Source organism: Perna viridis, chromosome 7 (assembly GCF_037379345.1).
Source record: "Perna viridis isolate PV_CMFRI_1.1 ecotype Kerala chromosome 7, ASM3737934v1, whole genome shotgun sequence".
Lineage (NCBI taxonomy): Eukaryota > Metazoa > Mollusca > Bivalvia > Mytilida > Mytilidae > Perna > Perna viridis.
The window spans coordinates 14,075,684-14,094,187 of record NC_142451.1 but is presented as its reverse complement, the minus strand read 5'-3'; the positions used below and the strand labels follow the sequence as shown (position 1 = coordinate 14,094,187).

At 30.6% G+C, this 18,504-nt stretch overlaps 1 protein-coding gene across 32 annotated transcripts in view; it reads right to left on the bottom strand.

Annotated features, from left to right (window-relative positions):
* Window positions 1–59: 59 nt before the first annotated feature.
* Window positions 60–18,504, bottom strand: part of LOC148611419 (uncharacterized) — a 65,941-nt gene continuing 47,496 nt past the window's right edge. For 19 of the 32 annotated variants that reach the window (XM_088592015.1, XM_088591990.1, XM_088591987.1 and 16 more), the window contains 12 exons: window positions 18,098–18,140; window positions 16,701–16,891; window positions 15,908–15,925; window positions 14,653–14,713; window positions 13,217–13,278; window positions 12,650–12,763; window positions 11,838–11,966; window positions 10,681–10,791; window positions 8,743–8,796; window positions 5,321–5,380; window positions 3,359–3,478; window positions 60–1,666 (listed from right to left, as the gene is read on the bottom strand). In XM_088592015.1, coding sequence (XP_088448141.1) covers window positions 1,625–1,666; window positions 3,359–3,478; window positions 5,321–5,380; window positions 8,743–8,796; window positions 10,681–10,791; window positions 11,838–11,966; window positions 12,650–12,763; window positions 13,217–13,278; window positions 14,653–14,713; window positions 15,908–15,925; window positions 16,701–16,891; window positions 18,098–18,140 — 1,005 coding nt within the window. In that variant the 3' untranslated portion in view covers window positions 60–1,624. Of the gene's footprint in view, window positions 1,667–2,482; window positions 2,501–3,051; window positions 3,068–3,358; window positions 3,479–5,320; window positions 5,381–8,742; window positions 8,797–10,680; window positions 10,792–11,837; window positions 11,967–12,649; window positions 12,764–13,216; window positions 13,279–14,652; window positions 14,714–15,907; window positions 15,926–16,700; window positions 16,892–18,097; window positions 18,141–18,504 lie in introns of all 32 variants that reach the window. The other 13 variants (XM_088591988.1, XM_088592003.1, XM_088592010.1 and 10 more) reach the window with 10 other exon arrangements.

Genomic DNA, 18,504 nt, shown 5'->3' with positions numbered 1-18,504 from the left:
TAATTAAAATATACATCGTTGAAACTCAATATGCATTTGATAAACTAAGAACAAGTAACTAGTGTCAACAGAAAGTTTTTAATGGGACATAACATTGTATACATAGAGCTATATAACTAACAACAGTGGAAACAAAAAAAGGACGGAATTCTAGAATATCACAGGTAGTTTCAGCTTAAATTTCATACCGGTTCTGCTATTTCAAAATATTATATTTGCATAGACTGATTAAAGAAACTAAACATTACAATAAATCCTTAGCTTAACATCAGCTGATTGAAATGAAATGGAAGGAAATGGAACTTAAGTTTTATCTGGCCATTACATTCACTTATAACTGCTTTTTCATCGTAAACATTGTCAAAAATAAAATTTTCTGGATTCAATTTACTGTAAAACAATACATTAACAAATAAATTTTCAACAAAATACAAATGTAAAATGAAATACTGAAAAAATCATGAACTTTTTCGATTTTTTTCTCACAAAAACACAACAACTAAAACATTACACAGATGTTAAAACAAAATTTTTATCACAGTTATTAAAAATGTATATGGAAAAATTGATAAAATAAATAGAAGAAAACAATATACAATATGTTAACAAAATATCTGTGTGCAGTTAAAACAATAATGTATTTACATCTATATCCCAATAACCCAATATAATTTAATAAGACCAAACTAATAGAAAGAATTGAGCTTTCCCAGAAAAATATTGCATGTACATCCTGTTTTTGCAAAACGTCAATAAGTAATCTTATAATTGGATACATTTTGTACCCCAAAAAGATCATGTAGGCACCTTTGAGTTTTTTTCTTCACATTTTAATATATACAAAAATTAAGACATTTGAAAAACAACATTTTAGTGAATAGAATTTAATTATTGAAACAGAAATAAATCTTGATAAGAAAATGAAAATGTAGTATGTTTTTTGATTTTTTACAAGGTCAAATGCTTCATATAAAATGACTACAATGTATGTTGATATAGAAGGATTTCTGGCTGTTTCACTCCCCTTTCTAAACATGCTTCTTTAATGAGCAAAACGAAATACTTGTAAATGAAGCAATATTAAAAGAGAATGATGTGGTTTTGATTCGACATAACATAATTAATGCAGTAGCACAATAAAACAATAAATGCATTTTTTCTTTGAAAATTTATAAAGAACTGCAAAATTACTACAGCCCCAAGCAATGAACTTAATAGTGATATTGGTATTATAATATTATTTGGAGTATTTACAAAATAAAGGGGGTTGTGAAATTACAATTCATGATCACATTTTCAGTGTAGGTGTGGCAAAATATTAAAAAACTTCAAGTTGAACTAGTTCAACAAGGTATTGTTCATACATTTCTATCCAGGCATTCTAGATCAGATATCTATAGCATAGGTTAAAAGTTGCCCAGGTTTGGTGGTAACAATAGGATCATTTCATTGAAATGAAAGTTGAATCACAGACCAGTGAAGCCAGTATACCAGACTATATATACATCATTAGATAATCAAAACAGTAACAGTTTGTACATTATTATAATACTTTATAAAAGGAAGAAGTCTGTCCAATACTTTATATTCTCCTGAGTGGGTTCCCAAACATCTCTCATTCTTCTTAAAAGGTAGCATAAGGTTCAGTTAGAGCATAGTGTTTGTCCTGCAAAAAAGAATAAGCAAGACTGATATATATAGCTCAAGTTCCTTTATGGTGCTTTGAAATAATACATGATATGCTCCATAATGGCAATCAGGTTTTCTACCTGTTGTGTATGCTAACACTAGTTAAAACCATTTATAAATGTTTGAAGTTTTAAATTCGTCCACTTAAGAATCAAGAAAAGTATTTTTATCATTCTTATTTTTCCACCAACCACTTAGTGGTCCATGAACCACTTAATTTTAATTTCTTTGATCTATATGTCCATGAAACTTACATGCAATTTAAAAAATGTATAAATAATGGGGAAAAAATTGCACAAAGATTTTCACCAATCATACGACTAGTATCCAAAAGATATGTATTAAAGGTTTCTAAGTATCTTTTATTTTGTGTTTAAAGAAATTGGAATAGTGAAGCTCAGATGTCATATTAAACAGAAAAAAGCCTAAGTATTTCAAGTAAAGTACAAGTATGAAAAGCATTACTCAGTAACAATTTACATATCTAACAGTGAAAAAGCAGCATATTGTACTTAAATTGGAGCACCAGTGAAGGGAGGTAACTCACCATTTAACAAGAATCAAAAAGCTCAGATTTCCAAACAACTGTGCTAATTACATCAATAAAGAGCAAAATGAAGTGCTACCTTTCTCAGAAAATATTCTAAAAAATGTAAGGTGCTTTTTTTTAAGTTGACCAAAATAAAAAATATCAAAAGTGTGACTAGAAAGAAAGCGAAAATCATGGATATGTTGAGTGTAGATGTACAATAAGTTGAACAACTACACAGAGTAAGTTCTACTGATTACAAACCTAAGATATTGTGTAAGCCTGAAACCAAGAGAGGCTTTTAATGATTTTATATGACTCTATAGGCTAATAGCTTTAGTTTTTGATGTACACAATTTTGTATAAAATAGATAAGTCATTTTGAACCAGACATTATATTGTCCCTGTGTATTGCACATAGAATTATTTAGTCATAAGGTATCTAAAACATATATATTTAAGCATTTGTAATTAAGTAGGGATGCAAAATGAACTATTGCATGCCTCAACTCAAATTTATTTTTAAAAACATATTTTATATTCAATATGTATGACATACACCATTAAATACATGTATCACGAAAAGAGGTTTCAAAATTTCCAAAAGGAATTAAAATACCACTCTCAAATATCCACCTCTACAGTTTAGCTTAATCTCTTTGAGTATTAATCAGAATCATGTAGCCATGCACTTCAACAAATATTCAAAAATTAAAATTATCATATTAAAACCAAAATGTTATTTCATAAAATTGACATTACGTGCTGCGTCTATGTTACAAGGTGTGAGTTCATGCAATATATTTCGATATTAATTAACAACAGTTACATACATTCATGTCTTGTGTTCTAGAAAAGGATACACGAACAATTTTGATATATTGTAAGTTGTATAGCAAAAGATGAAAAATTTTTTCTGTGAAAATCTGTTGAAATTCTAACAGATCCAAGGAGCTTTCAGTTGCCTTAAAAATAACTGGCTTGTTTTCTTATGATTTGGCTTATATTAACCTATCAACCATAGCTTCAGTATTTTTTCCTGTAGTTCAGCTCTGATTACAGTTCTACTTGAAAATCACATATTTTACCAATGAGGAATGCACATTTTGGTCATGTGATCTTTCAAATATTGCACCTTACCTTATGTTGCTCTGGATATTCATATAAATTGGCATGATTGCTTGGAACAGTACTTCTAACATATTTATTAGGTTGAAATCTTGGACTGTAAGTGTCATTAGATGTAGCAAATGGGCCACCCTGAAACACAAGATATGCTAGACATGTTCACAGGTGTTACAACAATCATGCAGTGTTAAAGAAACAGGAGTAAGATACCTTTCATGATGTTATATAATAGTACCCACTATTGTAAGGATTTGTCTGTAAGTCTAGATATTGTGCTAATTCACAAGATTTCCTGAAGGTTTTGTTTTTTTAATATACAACACTTATGTGAGAAATTACTTTCAAATTTAGAAAAGAAGTTAATCTAAGAAAATGGAAAGAGTGAAGCACACAACAATCAGTATGGAAGCAAGAATTAAAAAAAAAACACAACAAAGGAGAAGAAGTTCTTGATCTCTTCACATCTAAAATTTCACTCAATCTTTTTCATGGGGAAATGTTTCAGAAAGTAAGAGCTGGGCTGTTGACTGTTTCTATCATACAACGATAATCTCTATACACATTTTTAGTGAAAAGTTAAAATTTAAACATTTACTAGTATATCAAAAGGTATAAAAGTCATCAGATAACAATACATGCAGATATAACAACACATGCAATATATTTTACTGGCATCTAAAAAGTTATACTGCAAAAGAATTAAATGAGGAGTGCAAATTTTATTTTCTCCCTTTTTTTTGTCAGTCCAATCACAGATTACTCTAACTTTCCTTAAGTATTACTGTAAAGTGTTTTGCCTGCATGTAAAAATCTTGCCTTTTATGATCATCTACATTTTGTAACAAGTAACTTGCAATGAAAATCCTTACAAGAAGCAGAGGCAATAAAGATGAAAACACCTATATAACTTTAAAGATTTTCCCTGCTCAAAATAGACAGAGGCAAAATCCACTAAGTAAAAAACACAAAATTTCATACCCAAATTTAAAAGCTTCCACAGTATATTAATTTCCAGCTATAAATTTCAAACAATATACAGCTGAAGTTACTGTGTTAGTTTGAAATGCAAAAATCAACATTCTTTTCAAAAGATTAGGCATTAGCTTTAATATCAATTTGTTATTAAAAAGAACAGTTTTATACAAAGCTCAACTCATTCTCTTAGAGATTAACTTTTTGTGGTGCTCGGTAGATACATGACTTTCAAAAAGTTTATGGTGCTTGATAGATATATCACTTTCAAAAAGTTAAGGTAGTGTATTGTATTTAATACTAGATATTTATGTTGTATGCCTAATCTAGCTTTTATGCTTCATCAATGTCTCTCCCTTTCTTGCAACTCCAATGCAATATGCATTCTGGTGGGTGCTTAACACCCTCTGTCAGGGGAAAATCTCTGTTTTCTTGAACTATATATCAGCAACCTTTTACCAACAAGAATTTTGAATATGAACCTGTACAGGTAGATTTTAAACTTTACCTACCTCATTATATGGATACTAAAAGCTATCTCCTTTTTTACTCATAACTCTTGTGATATAATACATTTTTTATATCATATCTGTTTTCAAAGGATGCCATCTTCACCTTCGTCAATTATAAATACTTGAAGACTTTCAAAAGATACTGCTCAATATTGGACTTTTTTTACTATTTTCATAATTTAATTCCAATGCAATTATGCCATTTTTCAAGAGCCAATAATAATATAAATAATAGAAAATCTCCATTAGAAGATTATGAAATGAAACTGCAGATAAGCAAAACCAGCAAAGTTTTCTGACGACATGCTTTCATAAGCAATTTAACACCAATCTAGGGAAATCCTCTATGGCTGAACCCATTTAGTCGGGAGTGAACTACATCAATTAAATGCAAATTATAATTGTTTATGCCTTAACAGTATATTTCATAGCCAAACCATAATCTAGCCAACTAATTGGTTACATTTGTAGTAGTTGTTTTTTTTTCTACCTGAGATTTTCTAAGTTTATCTCTCAAGTATTTCCAATATGGATCCTCAGTCCTGAAGAACTAGAACATAAAGCCAGAATTTTGTGCCATAACTTTTTTGAAACATATTTTACTGTTAGGCTGACTATAATTATTTCTTGGTTCTCAGACCCATTCCTATTTCTATAAAGGGTGAACCACCACATTTTGAAGGCATTTAAGTACAATAAAACATAATGCAGCTTTCCTTTTTTCTGACTAAATCAATGTTAAAAAAACACCATAATCAATTATGAGGACAATGAAAAAGATATAAATAATACATGTACATGTATTGTGTTTCCATATTGAATTTCTTAAAAAGGCCTGACAACCAAGAAATTGACTTAGAATATACCTTTTTTTTGGATAGGAGTTTTATTGTTAGTTTGTGTGTTTTTATTGTGTAACTGTTTGATTTTTTTTGTAATGTGACCATTGTAACTGATTTTTTTTTGTAATTTTCACCCCTGATAAACCATTTTCATGTAATGTACATGTACATTCTATCAAAATGAACCACCATTTTTTCTATTTTATGGGTTATATTAAATGGGTCAGTTTGTCCTCTATGAAGAAAATTACACAAACAAAAATTATTTTCCATGTTTCATACAAGTATTGCAACATGCAGGAAAGTATAATTAATTACGGTAATTAATTAAAGTTAGATATTGGAACGTAGGATCTTGTGCATTTATATAATCTTTTGCAAGCATGCATAGCATCATTTTTTGCAATATTTGATACAGTGAGATCTGACAAAACCAACCCCTCTGGGATTGTAAAGTTTGTTTGGTAACACAGATGCTCAGTTTACCAAGGTTAAAATACATATAAATTGATATAACAGGACTTTAAAAAATACAATCATGGAACCAATATCCATGTGTCTATGTTTTTGTGCAATGTGTAATGAAACTAGAATTAGGCTCACTTAAAGACAATATGTTAAAATGTTAAGGAAAAATCAACTGGGGAAGGCGTTTCCCTGTAACTTTATTGATAAAAAATAGTTAATAAAAAGTGATTGTATAAACACTCAAAATACATTGATCTTTAATTTGAAAAAATAAACAGTTGAAATAATCATTTTCTTTACGCCTACATACAGTTCATTGGAGCACGCACACAATCATCAGGTATTTCTCAAGTTGACAAAATAAGGTCATGGTTTAGTAAACAATAAAAAACAAACTATCATCACTGTTTCGGTGATTTATGAAACTGACCATATGGAAGTATCAGTACTATATCTCCACTTCAATTTGGCATTTTAAATATAAAGTCCTTTAACTGTTACACTATTGTATTAAGTGCGAAAGTCTTAACTATGTCGGACATCCCGTTCAGCTCTGTATCTAGTTAAGACAGGTTTTTGGATTATTAAGAATTTGGTTTAGACAGGTTTTTGGACTATTCTGAATTTAGTTTAGACAGGTTTTTGGACTATTCTGAATTTGGTTTAGACAGGTTTCACTGTATCAAGTGTTGAGTGACAACTTGCTTAACAAAATTCATTAAGATGCTTCAAGAGAACTCATATCAATAGTTTTCAAATGATGCTATGCTATGGTGCCGATGGGTTAAAGTGTTTTGTGTGCTATAAAGCATTTCAAGGGAAATAATTCATCAGTTATGGACAAAATCAAGCTGTTATCACCTTCTCAATACATATATATATATATATACACTCAGGTGCTAAAAGTTTGTCAACTTTCACATGTACGCTAGTCCGGCCACGCCCCCTTTTAATTTTTCCGATACCGATAGTGACAATGTCAATCAATGCATGTCAACTTTGTAATTGTTGGTTTAAAAATAGTAAAATAAGTAACTTTTACGGTGACTGGCTCAAAAATGACGTCATTTTCTTTGTTACGTCATTATTCGCGTGTTTGTAAACATGGGGAAGAGAGGTAAAGATCTTGATGTTCAAACCAAAGAAACCATTCTATCTATGGTTAGGAGTGGACTTAAGTCGTCTAAAGTGGCAGAAATCTTGGAGATACATAAGTCTACAGTTTCCAAAGTTTTGAAGAGGTATAGAGAACGTGGAAACAACGAAAACGCACCAAAGAAAGGACATCCCAAACTTTTGACAGTTCGCGGAGAAAACGCATTGACAAGGATTGTAAAGAAAGGCCGCCGGAAAACTTTGAACGACATAACAGCGGAACTTAATAGTGATACACCTGTGAAACTGTCTCGTAGAACAGTTCAACGTGAATTGAAGAGGCTTGGGTATAATAGGAGGACAGTAGCGAAAAAACTTGGAGTACGCGAGGTTAACAGGAAGAAACGCCTACAATTCTGTCGTGGAAAACTACATTGGACAGCTAACCGTAACTGGAAGAGAATTATTTTCAGTGATGAGATGACTATTGTTATAAAACCGGATGGTAAAGTGAAGGTATGGAGAAAACAAAACGAAAAATGGCGTGGTTATTGTCTTGGATATCTGAATCAGGGCCCGACTCGTAGTCTGAAGCTTATGGTTTGGGGTACTATTACTTACTTCGGACGAGGACTGCTTGCATTCGTTGACGGAAAGATGAATTCGGAGAAATATATCAAGACTTTAGATGACTTTTTATGGCCTGTTATCATTAAACACTTTCCGAATAATGACTTTCAGCTTATGGATGATAACTGTCCCGTGCACAGGTCCCGAGAAACCGAAGCTTGGAAGCAGCGAAATGGAATTCAACCGTTTTTCTGGCCACCACAGAGCCCGGACTTAAATCCGATTGAGAATGTTTGGCTGGTCTTGAAAAATCACATAAAAAGAAACATTTTTCACATTAAAGACACGGAGGACCTAAAATGCGAACTTCGGAAGGCCTGGAATAAGATCAGTGAAACATACCTGCAGAGCCTATACGGAACATTGCCGAAACGTTGCCGACAAGTGTTAATGTCTAAAGGATTTATTACAAAATATTGAAGTTTTATGTCATAAATAAAAGTATGATTTTTAATTTTTATTGTGACGTTTGTTGTTTACAATAACGCCATCTTGAAAAAAAGTTGACAAACTTTTGGCACCTGAGTATATATATATATATATATATATATATATATATATACATCTACTCATTTTGAAGCAAAAATACTAAAGTGCCTTCTTTGAATCTTACTGGTAATTAAATCAGTAATATATAAAAAAAAATCTATATTTACATTAACTAAGATTTAGTACGTTGAAGCACCTGTACAGCATACTGAAATTTGCACTATCTATATGAACAGTATTTATGTATTTGAAAAGCAAGTATGACAGCTAAACTGGTAATTATTGTATATCATAACTGATGATTTAAAGTGGTAATCTGAAATATGCAAGGCACATTGGCATGCACACCAAAACACCATAAAACCACGAGTGTGAAACCACAACCAACCTCCGGTGCAACTTGTGACCAGTCCTTCTTTTTTATATACTCCTCAGTAGATTGCTGGAAACAGTACATTAAAAATGTGAAATAAAAGCAGTAACATAAGCTAGTTTTTCCATGGTAACAAGAATGCCATATGAAATAGCACGTTTGCAACCTCTATTCAATTAAATTTAAAATGAAAATGTAAGCTGTTTAGTTCTAAAAGCTGTTAATTGAATATCTAACATACTAAATTTTTTAATATATCAAAGAATCAGAAAGTGTAAGCAGATGAAAAGAAACTACATATAAACATGTATTATTTTCTAAAACAAATTAGTACATGTACTGAAAATTATTGAAAATTAAAACAATAGTAAAAGTACATGAAGTAGCATTAGTAAAGTTATGATACAACGGAAAGTGTACTATAATGTAAACTAAAATATCTCATTTAATACTGTGAAAGTACTAATGTTCATGGGGCAGCAATTTTCATGATTGTCGTGGGTAGACCTAACACGAAATATAGTTCCCAATGAAAAGGAGATTTCAATTGATGTGTATACTGAAAAAATGGCATCCACAATTTGAAGTACTTTCACAGTAAATGAGTCAAAATGAATATGGTCTTAAAAAAGACTTTTATAGCCCACTATCCTTCAGCAGTGTAATAATACAAATTTGTGCATTTCTCTATTCTACAATTCCAAATGGAAAATCTGTGTAACATTTGAGTGAAATGATATATTTCATATATTGAATGTTGATTATCAAAATTCTTTTTGTTAAGCTCCTACTGCGCTACTAACAAGTATTTTATATGGTTAAAATTGATGAAACTTGTTTTCATGCAACATGTATAGTACACTCGAATAGAACTACATAGAATGACGCACTTTAAAAATTGCAACAAGAAAAATTATTAAAGAGAATATAGAGGCTGTTTAGTATAAAGGGTTTCAGAGCCAAGTCCATCCAAGTCTGAATTGAAATGATGCAATTTTTAATTTGCATAATGCTCTTTTGTCATTAGCAAGCACTGAACAAAGTAAGTTAAAAAAAAGACACAGAAAACAGCAATACAGTTTAATTTCATGATAACATATCACAGATCCTCTTTGTAACAAATATATACATTATGTTTATGTAACTTATTCTTATATATACATCAAAAATTGATAACAAAGAACTCTTAGAATAGCACAAATAATAAAGCATTATATTGGGACTTAAAAACAAATTGAGAACAGGAAATATAGAATAAAAATAAGAAGCTAACAAAATCAGTGTTGTGAAAAGAAAAGCTTTCAAATTGAAAAAATATCATGTACTGCAGAGTTTGGAAAATTAAATTTATTAAAAAGATTAATAAAATTTCTACATCAAAATAATATTTAACACATAAAGAAATATACATTTTTGTATATTAAATTCACATATGAACTCAAATACAAATTTGAATAATAAATGAAATAGTTTATTATTCCCCTTATCAAGAAGAAGCACAAAGTTAGAGAAAGTACATGCAAACAATACTTCAGAGCTAGTCTTCATATAGATATAGTACAAAGTTATGATGTATAACAATCATTCAAATTAATTGGCATCACAAAGAGTTTACAAGTAAATTATCTCCCTTTGAGTTCAAGATGATATGGTAATCACATCATATGAAAATGTTTCCGAGTTAAAGTGAAGCATTACATTTTTTAACTTTTTAAAGAGAGGCGAAAAATTACATATTTCTTTAATAAAACATTTCTTCTGGAATGAATGAAAATCATTTATTTATCATACAAATACTAGCTCTAGAAAGAGTTAAAATAATATCACAAGGGGCATAAACATAAGAAAGTTCATGCATACACAAAGAAAGTTCTAGCGTAAAATATCTATCACACCTGAGTTAGAAAAAGAGCATTATGGGGATGATCATATGATGATGTTTTGAAATCTTACATCTTTTGAGGGGTGGTGTAGTGTTGATTCCAGATTGAATTTTCGGAGATTGTATCCCTTCGGTGCTCCACCTCCTGGTCTTCCCCACATGGCGTCCATCGTGTTGTGATGCTAAAAGTGAAAAACAGGAAGTGTGGAATTTAATATCATATACTAATCAAATGATCCATTCAGCTGTAATTGTTTGTTGACATACAATTTAAGTTTATTTAAGGAATGACCGTTATATATTTTTTTTTCTATCTATGAACCTCAATCTCAAGGTACACTGACTATTTTCTAGTGTGAATCATGGGCATTGAGGTGATTTCAAACAGAAATATCCTGACATTCCTTATAATTTAATTTTAGTATCAAAATTTAACAAGTAAATCATCAAAAATGTTGATAATATCATCACAGTCACATCGTTAAAATTTGTTTATGAGATGATGATAGACATTTTTTTTTATCCAACCAACAAGCAGGTTACTTCTGATATTAAATATTTACTGGTAAGGGTAATCTCTTTCATTTTTCTTTTCTTCAAATAATACACTTTGTTCATTTGTAATGGTCAAACCAACTTTCTCCAATATCTCACAACTTTTTTTATAGCTGCTGTGAATATTTTTTAAGATTTAACAAATTTCATGCATGTAAAGCATCAAAAGAGTAAAATTTTAAAGTATAATTTCCATAACATGCATCAAGTGACTACATTAATGACCAGATAATCTACAGTGCAGTGAAACACTAGATATAAATTTATTGTAACTTGTTTTCTATTTTTCCATAAGAACTATCATGCTGCATGGTCCATACAAACATTTAACAACATTGAAATAAATCTACAGTAAATTTAATTTTGCTTTAGCAGTGATGTATAAGAGACGACACGATACGGTGATACTCGTTACCTTCATTGTTATTTTCATCCTGGAACTATCACAACAACATAATGTCATGAAACAGTACAGTTTCTGATAATTCAATTTCAAAAAAATTACCAAAAAAAAAAAGAATGAAATGAGGCTAGATTCACTCAGTAAATGAATGGCATTAGGAAATTCAAAATTAAAATATAACTGAACTAACATCTTTCAAGAATACCAAGAAACCAAACTATTAAAGCATAAAATCATTAAATACAATTTTTTAACGGAGTTAACTCTTACCAGCATGCCCTCTTGGTTATCTTTGAGTCTGTTCAGCTGTCTATATCTCATTCTCTCATCAGCTAATTGTGACAAATCTTCATGGTATTTCTTCTTTTCAGAAATAGCTTTAGGCTGGTAGTTCATTTTCTAAAAAAAACACAGAAATTACAAAGCCTGTCTTTTGTGTGCTGGTACATGAAATTTCAGACCTCAATATTGATGCAGATTATTTATTGTTGGAAAAAAAAATATCATTACACATCTTATCAAACATGACATGGGGGTTGGGGAGTAAATGCCAACAACACATGATTTAAGCATACATGTATCATTTCATATCTCTTCATAGTTTTTAGACATTTTAGTTGAAAGCCTAAGTGATTCAGTTTGACTGATGGAAATGTTTGAATGTTAAGACTATATTTTTCACTGGCATAACCTAATTTGAAAACAACAATTACAACAAACACATGCAGTGCTTATACTTCTTCCTCTGTTTATAGTAGTGAAGTATGGAAAAATATCACACAAAATGTGCTGCTATAAAAAATCCAAAAAGTATTTATAAAAGAACATGTAGCACTTTTATGATACCAGTATTATAGAAGTAATTTAGGATGGTAAATTATGGAAAAACGATACCATTAAGAATATTCTACTGTAAGAAGTTAAGATTGTATAAAAGAATATGTCTTAATCAGCATGTTTAAAACAGACACTCCAGGGGGAGCATTTATTTAAGTTATTTTGAGGTAAAAAAAATTAGATTAATCATGCTCTGCATGACTTTGAAATGGAGCTATGCCAGATCCGTTCTTTCCAACACTTACCTGTAATGTTACATCAGAGTTACCGAGATGATGATTTTTTATTTCTCCAGTATATGGGTCTTTAACAGGTTTGCCTACATTTTTAGATCCCATGATGGTTGCCAATTCTCCGATCTATCAAAACACATAAATCATGCAGAACAACACATCAGATTACATAAATAAGGTTAAAGGTCACATGAAGTGAGAGTGAAAAGTATTGACCTTGTTGCCATGGAGCCACAGGGCAACAAATTATGATGTAATGGTGCACACAAGTAGCCTGTAGTTTAAAGTGAAATTTGTAGAAAAACTGATAAAAAGTGCTTTTTTACCTCTTCTCCATTCTTTTATGTGAGAGGAAGAGTAAATAAGCAAATACCTATTATATAAACAATTTAAAAAAAAATCATTATTTATAACATTTAAAAAAAAAGATGGTGATCAAATGGAAAACTTTCATACACAGATTCCATATTTTTTTACCTAAAAACAATGATTTCAAAATTTACTACAATCAATAGAAACATATAATAAAAAAATCATTTCCAACAAAATTTACTGGGATATGCTAATTGAGATACTTACGGGAGCCTTCATGTGATACTCTATTTCCTGTTTGTTTCGTCTCTGTTCCTGTTCTTGACCCTCTAGAAAAAATAAAAAATATTCTTATAATTAAAGGTTGTTCTTGGTATTAAAACAAACTTTCTAAACATCTGGTACATGGGAATGTCATCCACATATAGGAATTATACTGAATGACTCTGTGATGTTTCTTTCCTTAATTCTATTACTAATAACATAAGAGATATACAGAGCACCAACTTTAAGACCAACAGAAGGAAAATTAAACAGAACAGATACAATATGTCCCCCATGGAAAATGGAACACAACAAGTTTCCTATCCCAGTAATCATATGGTCAAAATATAAACATAGTCATCAAACAGGCAGTTGATGTCATTTCAGCATAAAATCGTATCTCACAATATACCATATCAATATAAAACTGCTATCAAGTGGCTGTGATAAGCAGAGAAAACAGTAAGAAATGCTGTGGACAGACGAAAAGACAAACATGAAGTATAATCACTATATACCTCCTACAAAGTATAAACAAAAATCTAACATAATTATGGTCCAGTAAGTGACCTTATAAACACTGACTTAATTAGGTGACATGAATAATTCAACAGATGACTTAATTAGGTGCCATGGATAATTCAACAGATGACTTCATCAGGTGACAGTGATAATTGAACAGATGAATTCATTGGGTGACATGGATTATTCAACAGATGACTTCATTGGGTGACATGAATAATTCAACAGATGACTTAATTGGGTGATATGGACAATTCAACAGATGAATTCATTGGGTGACATGGATTATTCAACAGATGACTTCATTGGGTGACATGGATAATTCAACAGATGACTTCATTAGGTGACATGGATAATTCAATAGATGACTTCATTAGTTGACATGGATAATGCGATAGACTACCTAATTAGGTGACACAGATAATTCAACAGACTACTTAATTAGGTAACATGGATAATTCAACAGATGACTTCTTTGGGTGACATGGATAATTCAACAGATGACTTCATTGGTTGACGTGGATTATTCAACAGATGACTTCATTGGGTGACATGGATTATTCAACAGATGACTTCATTGGGTGATATGGACAATTCAACAGATGAATTCATTGGGTGACATGGATTATTCAACAGATGACTTCATTAGGTGACATGGATAATTCAATAGATGACTTCATTAGTTGACATGGATAATATGATAGACTACCTAATTAGGTATCAAAGATAATTCAACAGACTACTTAATTAGGTAACATGGATAATTCAACAGATGACTTCTTTGGGTGACATGGATAATTCAACAGACGACTTCATTGGTTGTCATGGATAATTCAACAGGTGACTTCATTAGGTGCCATGGATAATTCAACTGACTACTCAATTAGGTAACATGGATAATTCAACAGACAACTTACTCAGGAAATCATAGTACTCCTTAGCTCTTGCTCTATCTCTGGTCTTCTGATCAATGGTACTCTAAACAAATAAAAAAAATCATTTATCAAATGGTCTAAATTTTCAGAAAACAAAACATTTTTTATCCCAATCATTTGAATTTTTCACATAGAAGTTTGAGTTGATATGCTTCCTACACTGCTGCTATTCTGATAAATTTGAAAAGTATGAGAATGGCGTATTAAATTTGATCAATTAATATTCATCCTTATATCACAACAAATACACAAGCATGCAGTTGGTGTTAAATAACATGCAGTCTCAATATACAGGTTTTCTGTCGTTTTTTGGCTGCAAAATTAGTCATAGTATATTAGAGTGACCAGTCAGTGCATGGTTACCTCCCTTTAATCAGTATAATCCTCCAGATGCTTGTAATAATGGATAGTAAGATTAAAAGATATAATCGCCATGAAAAGGGTCATAACTGATAACTGCCAATATACTGAGTTCCTCAAAATAGCTTCTAAAGTGAAAAATCTACTAAATGCTAAAGTAAATCCTCAGAAAACAATGGAAAAATAATTAAAAAGCAACAAAATCTATTTATAACTAAAAGGCATCCGACCTTGCTTATATCCACATTTGAAAAGCCATTTGCATTAAACTACAATAGTCAATACTACTAGCCTATGTATAAAATATGAAACGATAAAGGGTTACTAGGAAGAATAGCTGGAGATGGGAACATGGAAAAAGTAGAGCCACAGAAATATAACAATATATAACTGTATTAGAACCAAATATGGTATTTGTTACTATAACAATAAAAGGGGGGATCAGTTAGAAAAAGATGAAGGAAAGTTAGAGTTTACTTGTCAAAAGCACATGCAGGGGTTGGATAAGTGAAGAAAAAATGATATAAAATCCCTTTGAAAACCTAGTCTATACATATTTAACATAAATCATATATACAACTAAGTCTTTTTTATTAGGTTGATTTTTTCTTGCAGAAGCAAGCAAGATGGCTTTGAAACAAAGCATTTCCTAAAGAACTTAAAAATTATATAGGTCAACAATTATGCCAAAAGCTATAATAAGATACATTTTTTGGTATCTTAAAAACTTTTATATATATATATATATAAAAGATGTCCTGAATCTTTGCACTATTATTAATGTATAGACCAAGTCTTGTTATGATGAGTTTAAAAGTAGGCATATTTATCTTAGAACAAAAGTGACATGGTGAGAGATCTAGCTTGAACCACTTACATCCTGAAATTTATAATTCTGGAAAAAATAGAACACCACAGATTACTTGATTGATTTAACTCATAGTGATGTAAACAAATTCACAGATGAATGAAGCTTGTGGTACAAGACTTTCTGTTAAATCTTGTATTTCTTATTTAGATTAACCACTAGAAATATCCTACCAAATTTGTGCTAAAATGTTTTTAAACTTATAAAATCCAAACAGTTGATTTCAAAATTACAACTACAATATTATTTGAACAAAATTTTTGTATATTTCATGAGCATTATCCTGAGATCTACTTGGTTGGAATCAAAGTTGGCAAATGCTTAATTACTTAATGAAGAGTCATTTTTAACTGTATGGGACATTGTTTCATTTTGGCAGGTTAAAAAAGAAAGACAACAGGCATTCTTTTATAAAATGGTTAAGCTAATAGGAAAAAGAAATTTCACTATTTCTCCAAATTCAAAAATTGACCCCTGCGTTATTTCATTAATTAGCATTTCATTTAGTGTGGAATAAAATTTATTCAATATCGATTTATCTTGAAATTTGCTTCTAAATACAGGTAATACAATTAAGTTTTGCTGAACTGTTTTGTCTACACAAAGCATCAAATTTGTGACTACTTTACATACATGATTTGTGTGCACAGAGAATGCATGTACTAATTTACTAAGAAGACTATGAAGGATCTTCAAATCTATCGGTATTCATAGTAAATACATGAATTTGGAATACAAAAGGAGTATTTATCATCTAACTACTTTACAATACATCACAATCTCTAAAACAGGGAAAAATTACCTCCATATTTAGGTTTCCTTGGATCTGTGTAACAACATGACCCTTAGGATCTTTGTTTGGTGCTCCGCCTCCAGCCCGCCCAAATGGGTGGTACAATGGTAGAACCTCCCTATTGATCCTGGCTAATCTATCAGCATAAGGTAATGACCTGCCAACATCATTATAGCTATCATATCTGTTTGAAGGAGGAGCTAAAAGGAAACAAACAAGCAGGGATAACATAAATTAATTATGGCATTATTATCTTTATAAATGAAAAGGAAAGAGATGAACATATTTTATAAACTGAAGTAGATAGATTGTTTTAACATGAAAAGTCTAGAATGTTCTTTTATCAATTTTTTCCAAACTTTGAAAAAAATACCTCTCTTACAGTAAAAAGGGGTGGAAGAGGTGATCAAGCATACAGGGGTCTTTTATTTCACATCATTAAAATATTACATACTTTTGGAAGATGCATAAAATTACTATTAGTTTTATGGCATTATTAAATTTTATTTTAATCTGCAAACACAATGTAAAGATTTTTAGGTGTTCATAGATGGTTAGAATGCTATAAGGAAATTAGGTAGGGGGATATTACTAGAAATACAGCAACAACACAAAAACAGACTTTTGAGTCAAATCAATTTTAGATCAAAAAGTGGTCTGTGTTCTCAACTCATAAAAAATCATTCTTGATTAAACAAAATGTTGATGCATACTGAATGAAATCAATTCTTCAATTGACTATCAAAAACAAGCTTTTTAATTTTTTTCTAATTTTTACCATATTACTCTACTGTTTCACTGATTTCAAGAGCTAGAAAACACACTTCACTTGGCATAAAAAAAAACAGGATGGCATAAAAGAAAAACAGGATGGCATAAATCTTACCAGTGGCAGAGCCTTCAATAAGACAAATTGTTTTAAGAAAGCTCAAGAAAGTTTGTATGTCCTCTAAAGACTAGCATAAACTATTCAAGACTATACTGAACTTTTTAAAGATTTCAACAAGAAATATTAGATAAATGCAACTGAACTGATTTTTTTCTCTTTTTTTTTATTATAGATTTTAAGATAGCAACATGCTGTTAGCAGAAAAGTAGCAATGAAATGGAACAGTCTTCATTTAAATGTTGTAAAAAAACAGAAATTTATTTCTTATTATTCTAACTAAATTCATTTAACTTTCGTATAAAAAAAAGATTAAAATTATGAGAATTCTGATATCTGTATCAGTGTCTAACAAACAGATGCCCCTGTTTTGTAATAAACAAAAATGCAAAACACAATTATCGTCCCCCTCCCCCCCCCCCCCAAAAAAAAAAATAAAAAATAAAAAAAATTAAAAATTAAAAATAAAAAAAAGTCCTGACAGTTCCATTCCACAGAAAGTTAGCAAAGCAATAATAACCTGTCCAGTTACCTCTTCTGGGTGATTCCATGCTCTGCATTGGCTGCAAATACAACTTCATTATTAATAACAATGAAACACAATACATGACTCAGTGATCGGGATAAAAATTTTGAGAATGGACTATATTCAATTATCTTTAGAATTTCAATGGGCCATTCTTTAACATTCTTTGTAAAAAAAAATCTCATTTGAAAGGGATATTTTCCATATGCACATTGTTCCCTCTAATTCCAATCACTGCATAACTGAACAAAAGGACAGTCTGTATTTACTGATGATCAAGACCCAGATACACAAATATCAGTTAGTTGTTAAGAGTAACTAAAAATGAATAGTCTCTCTCAGTGATAATATTCCTATACAGTGGACTGAGAGATATCTTACAGCAAAACTTTTTTGACATT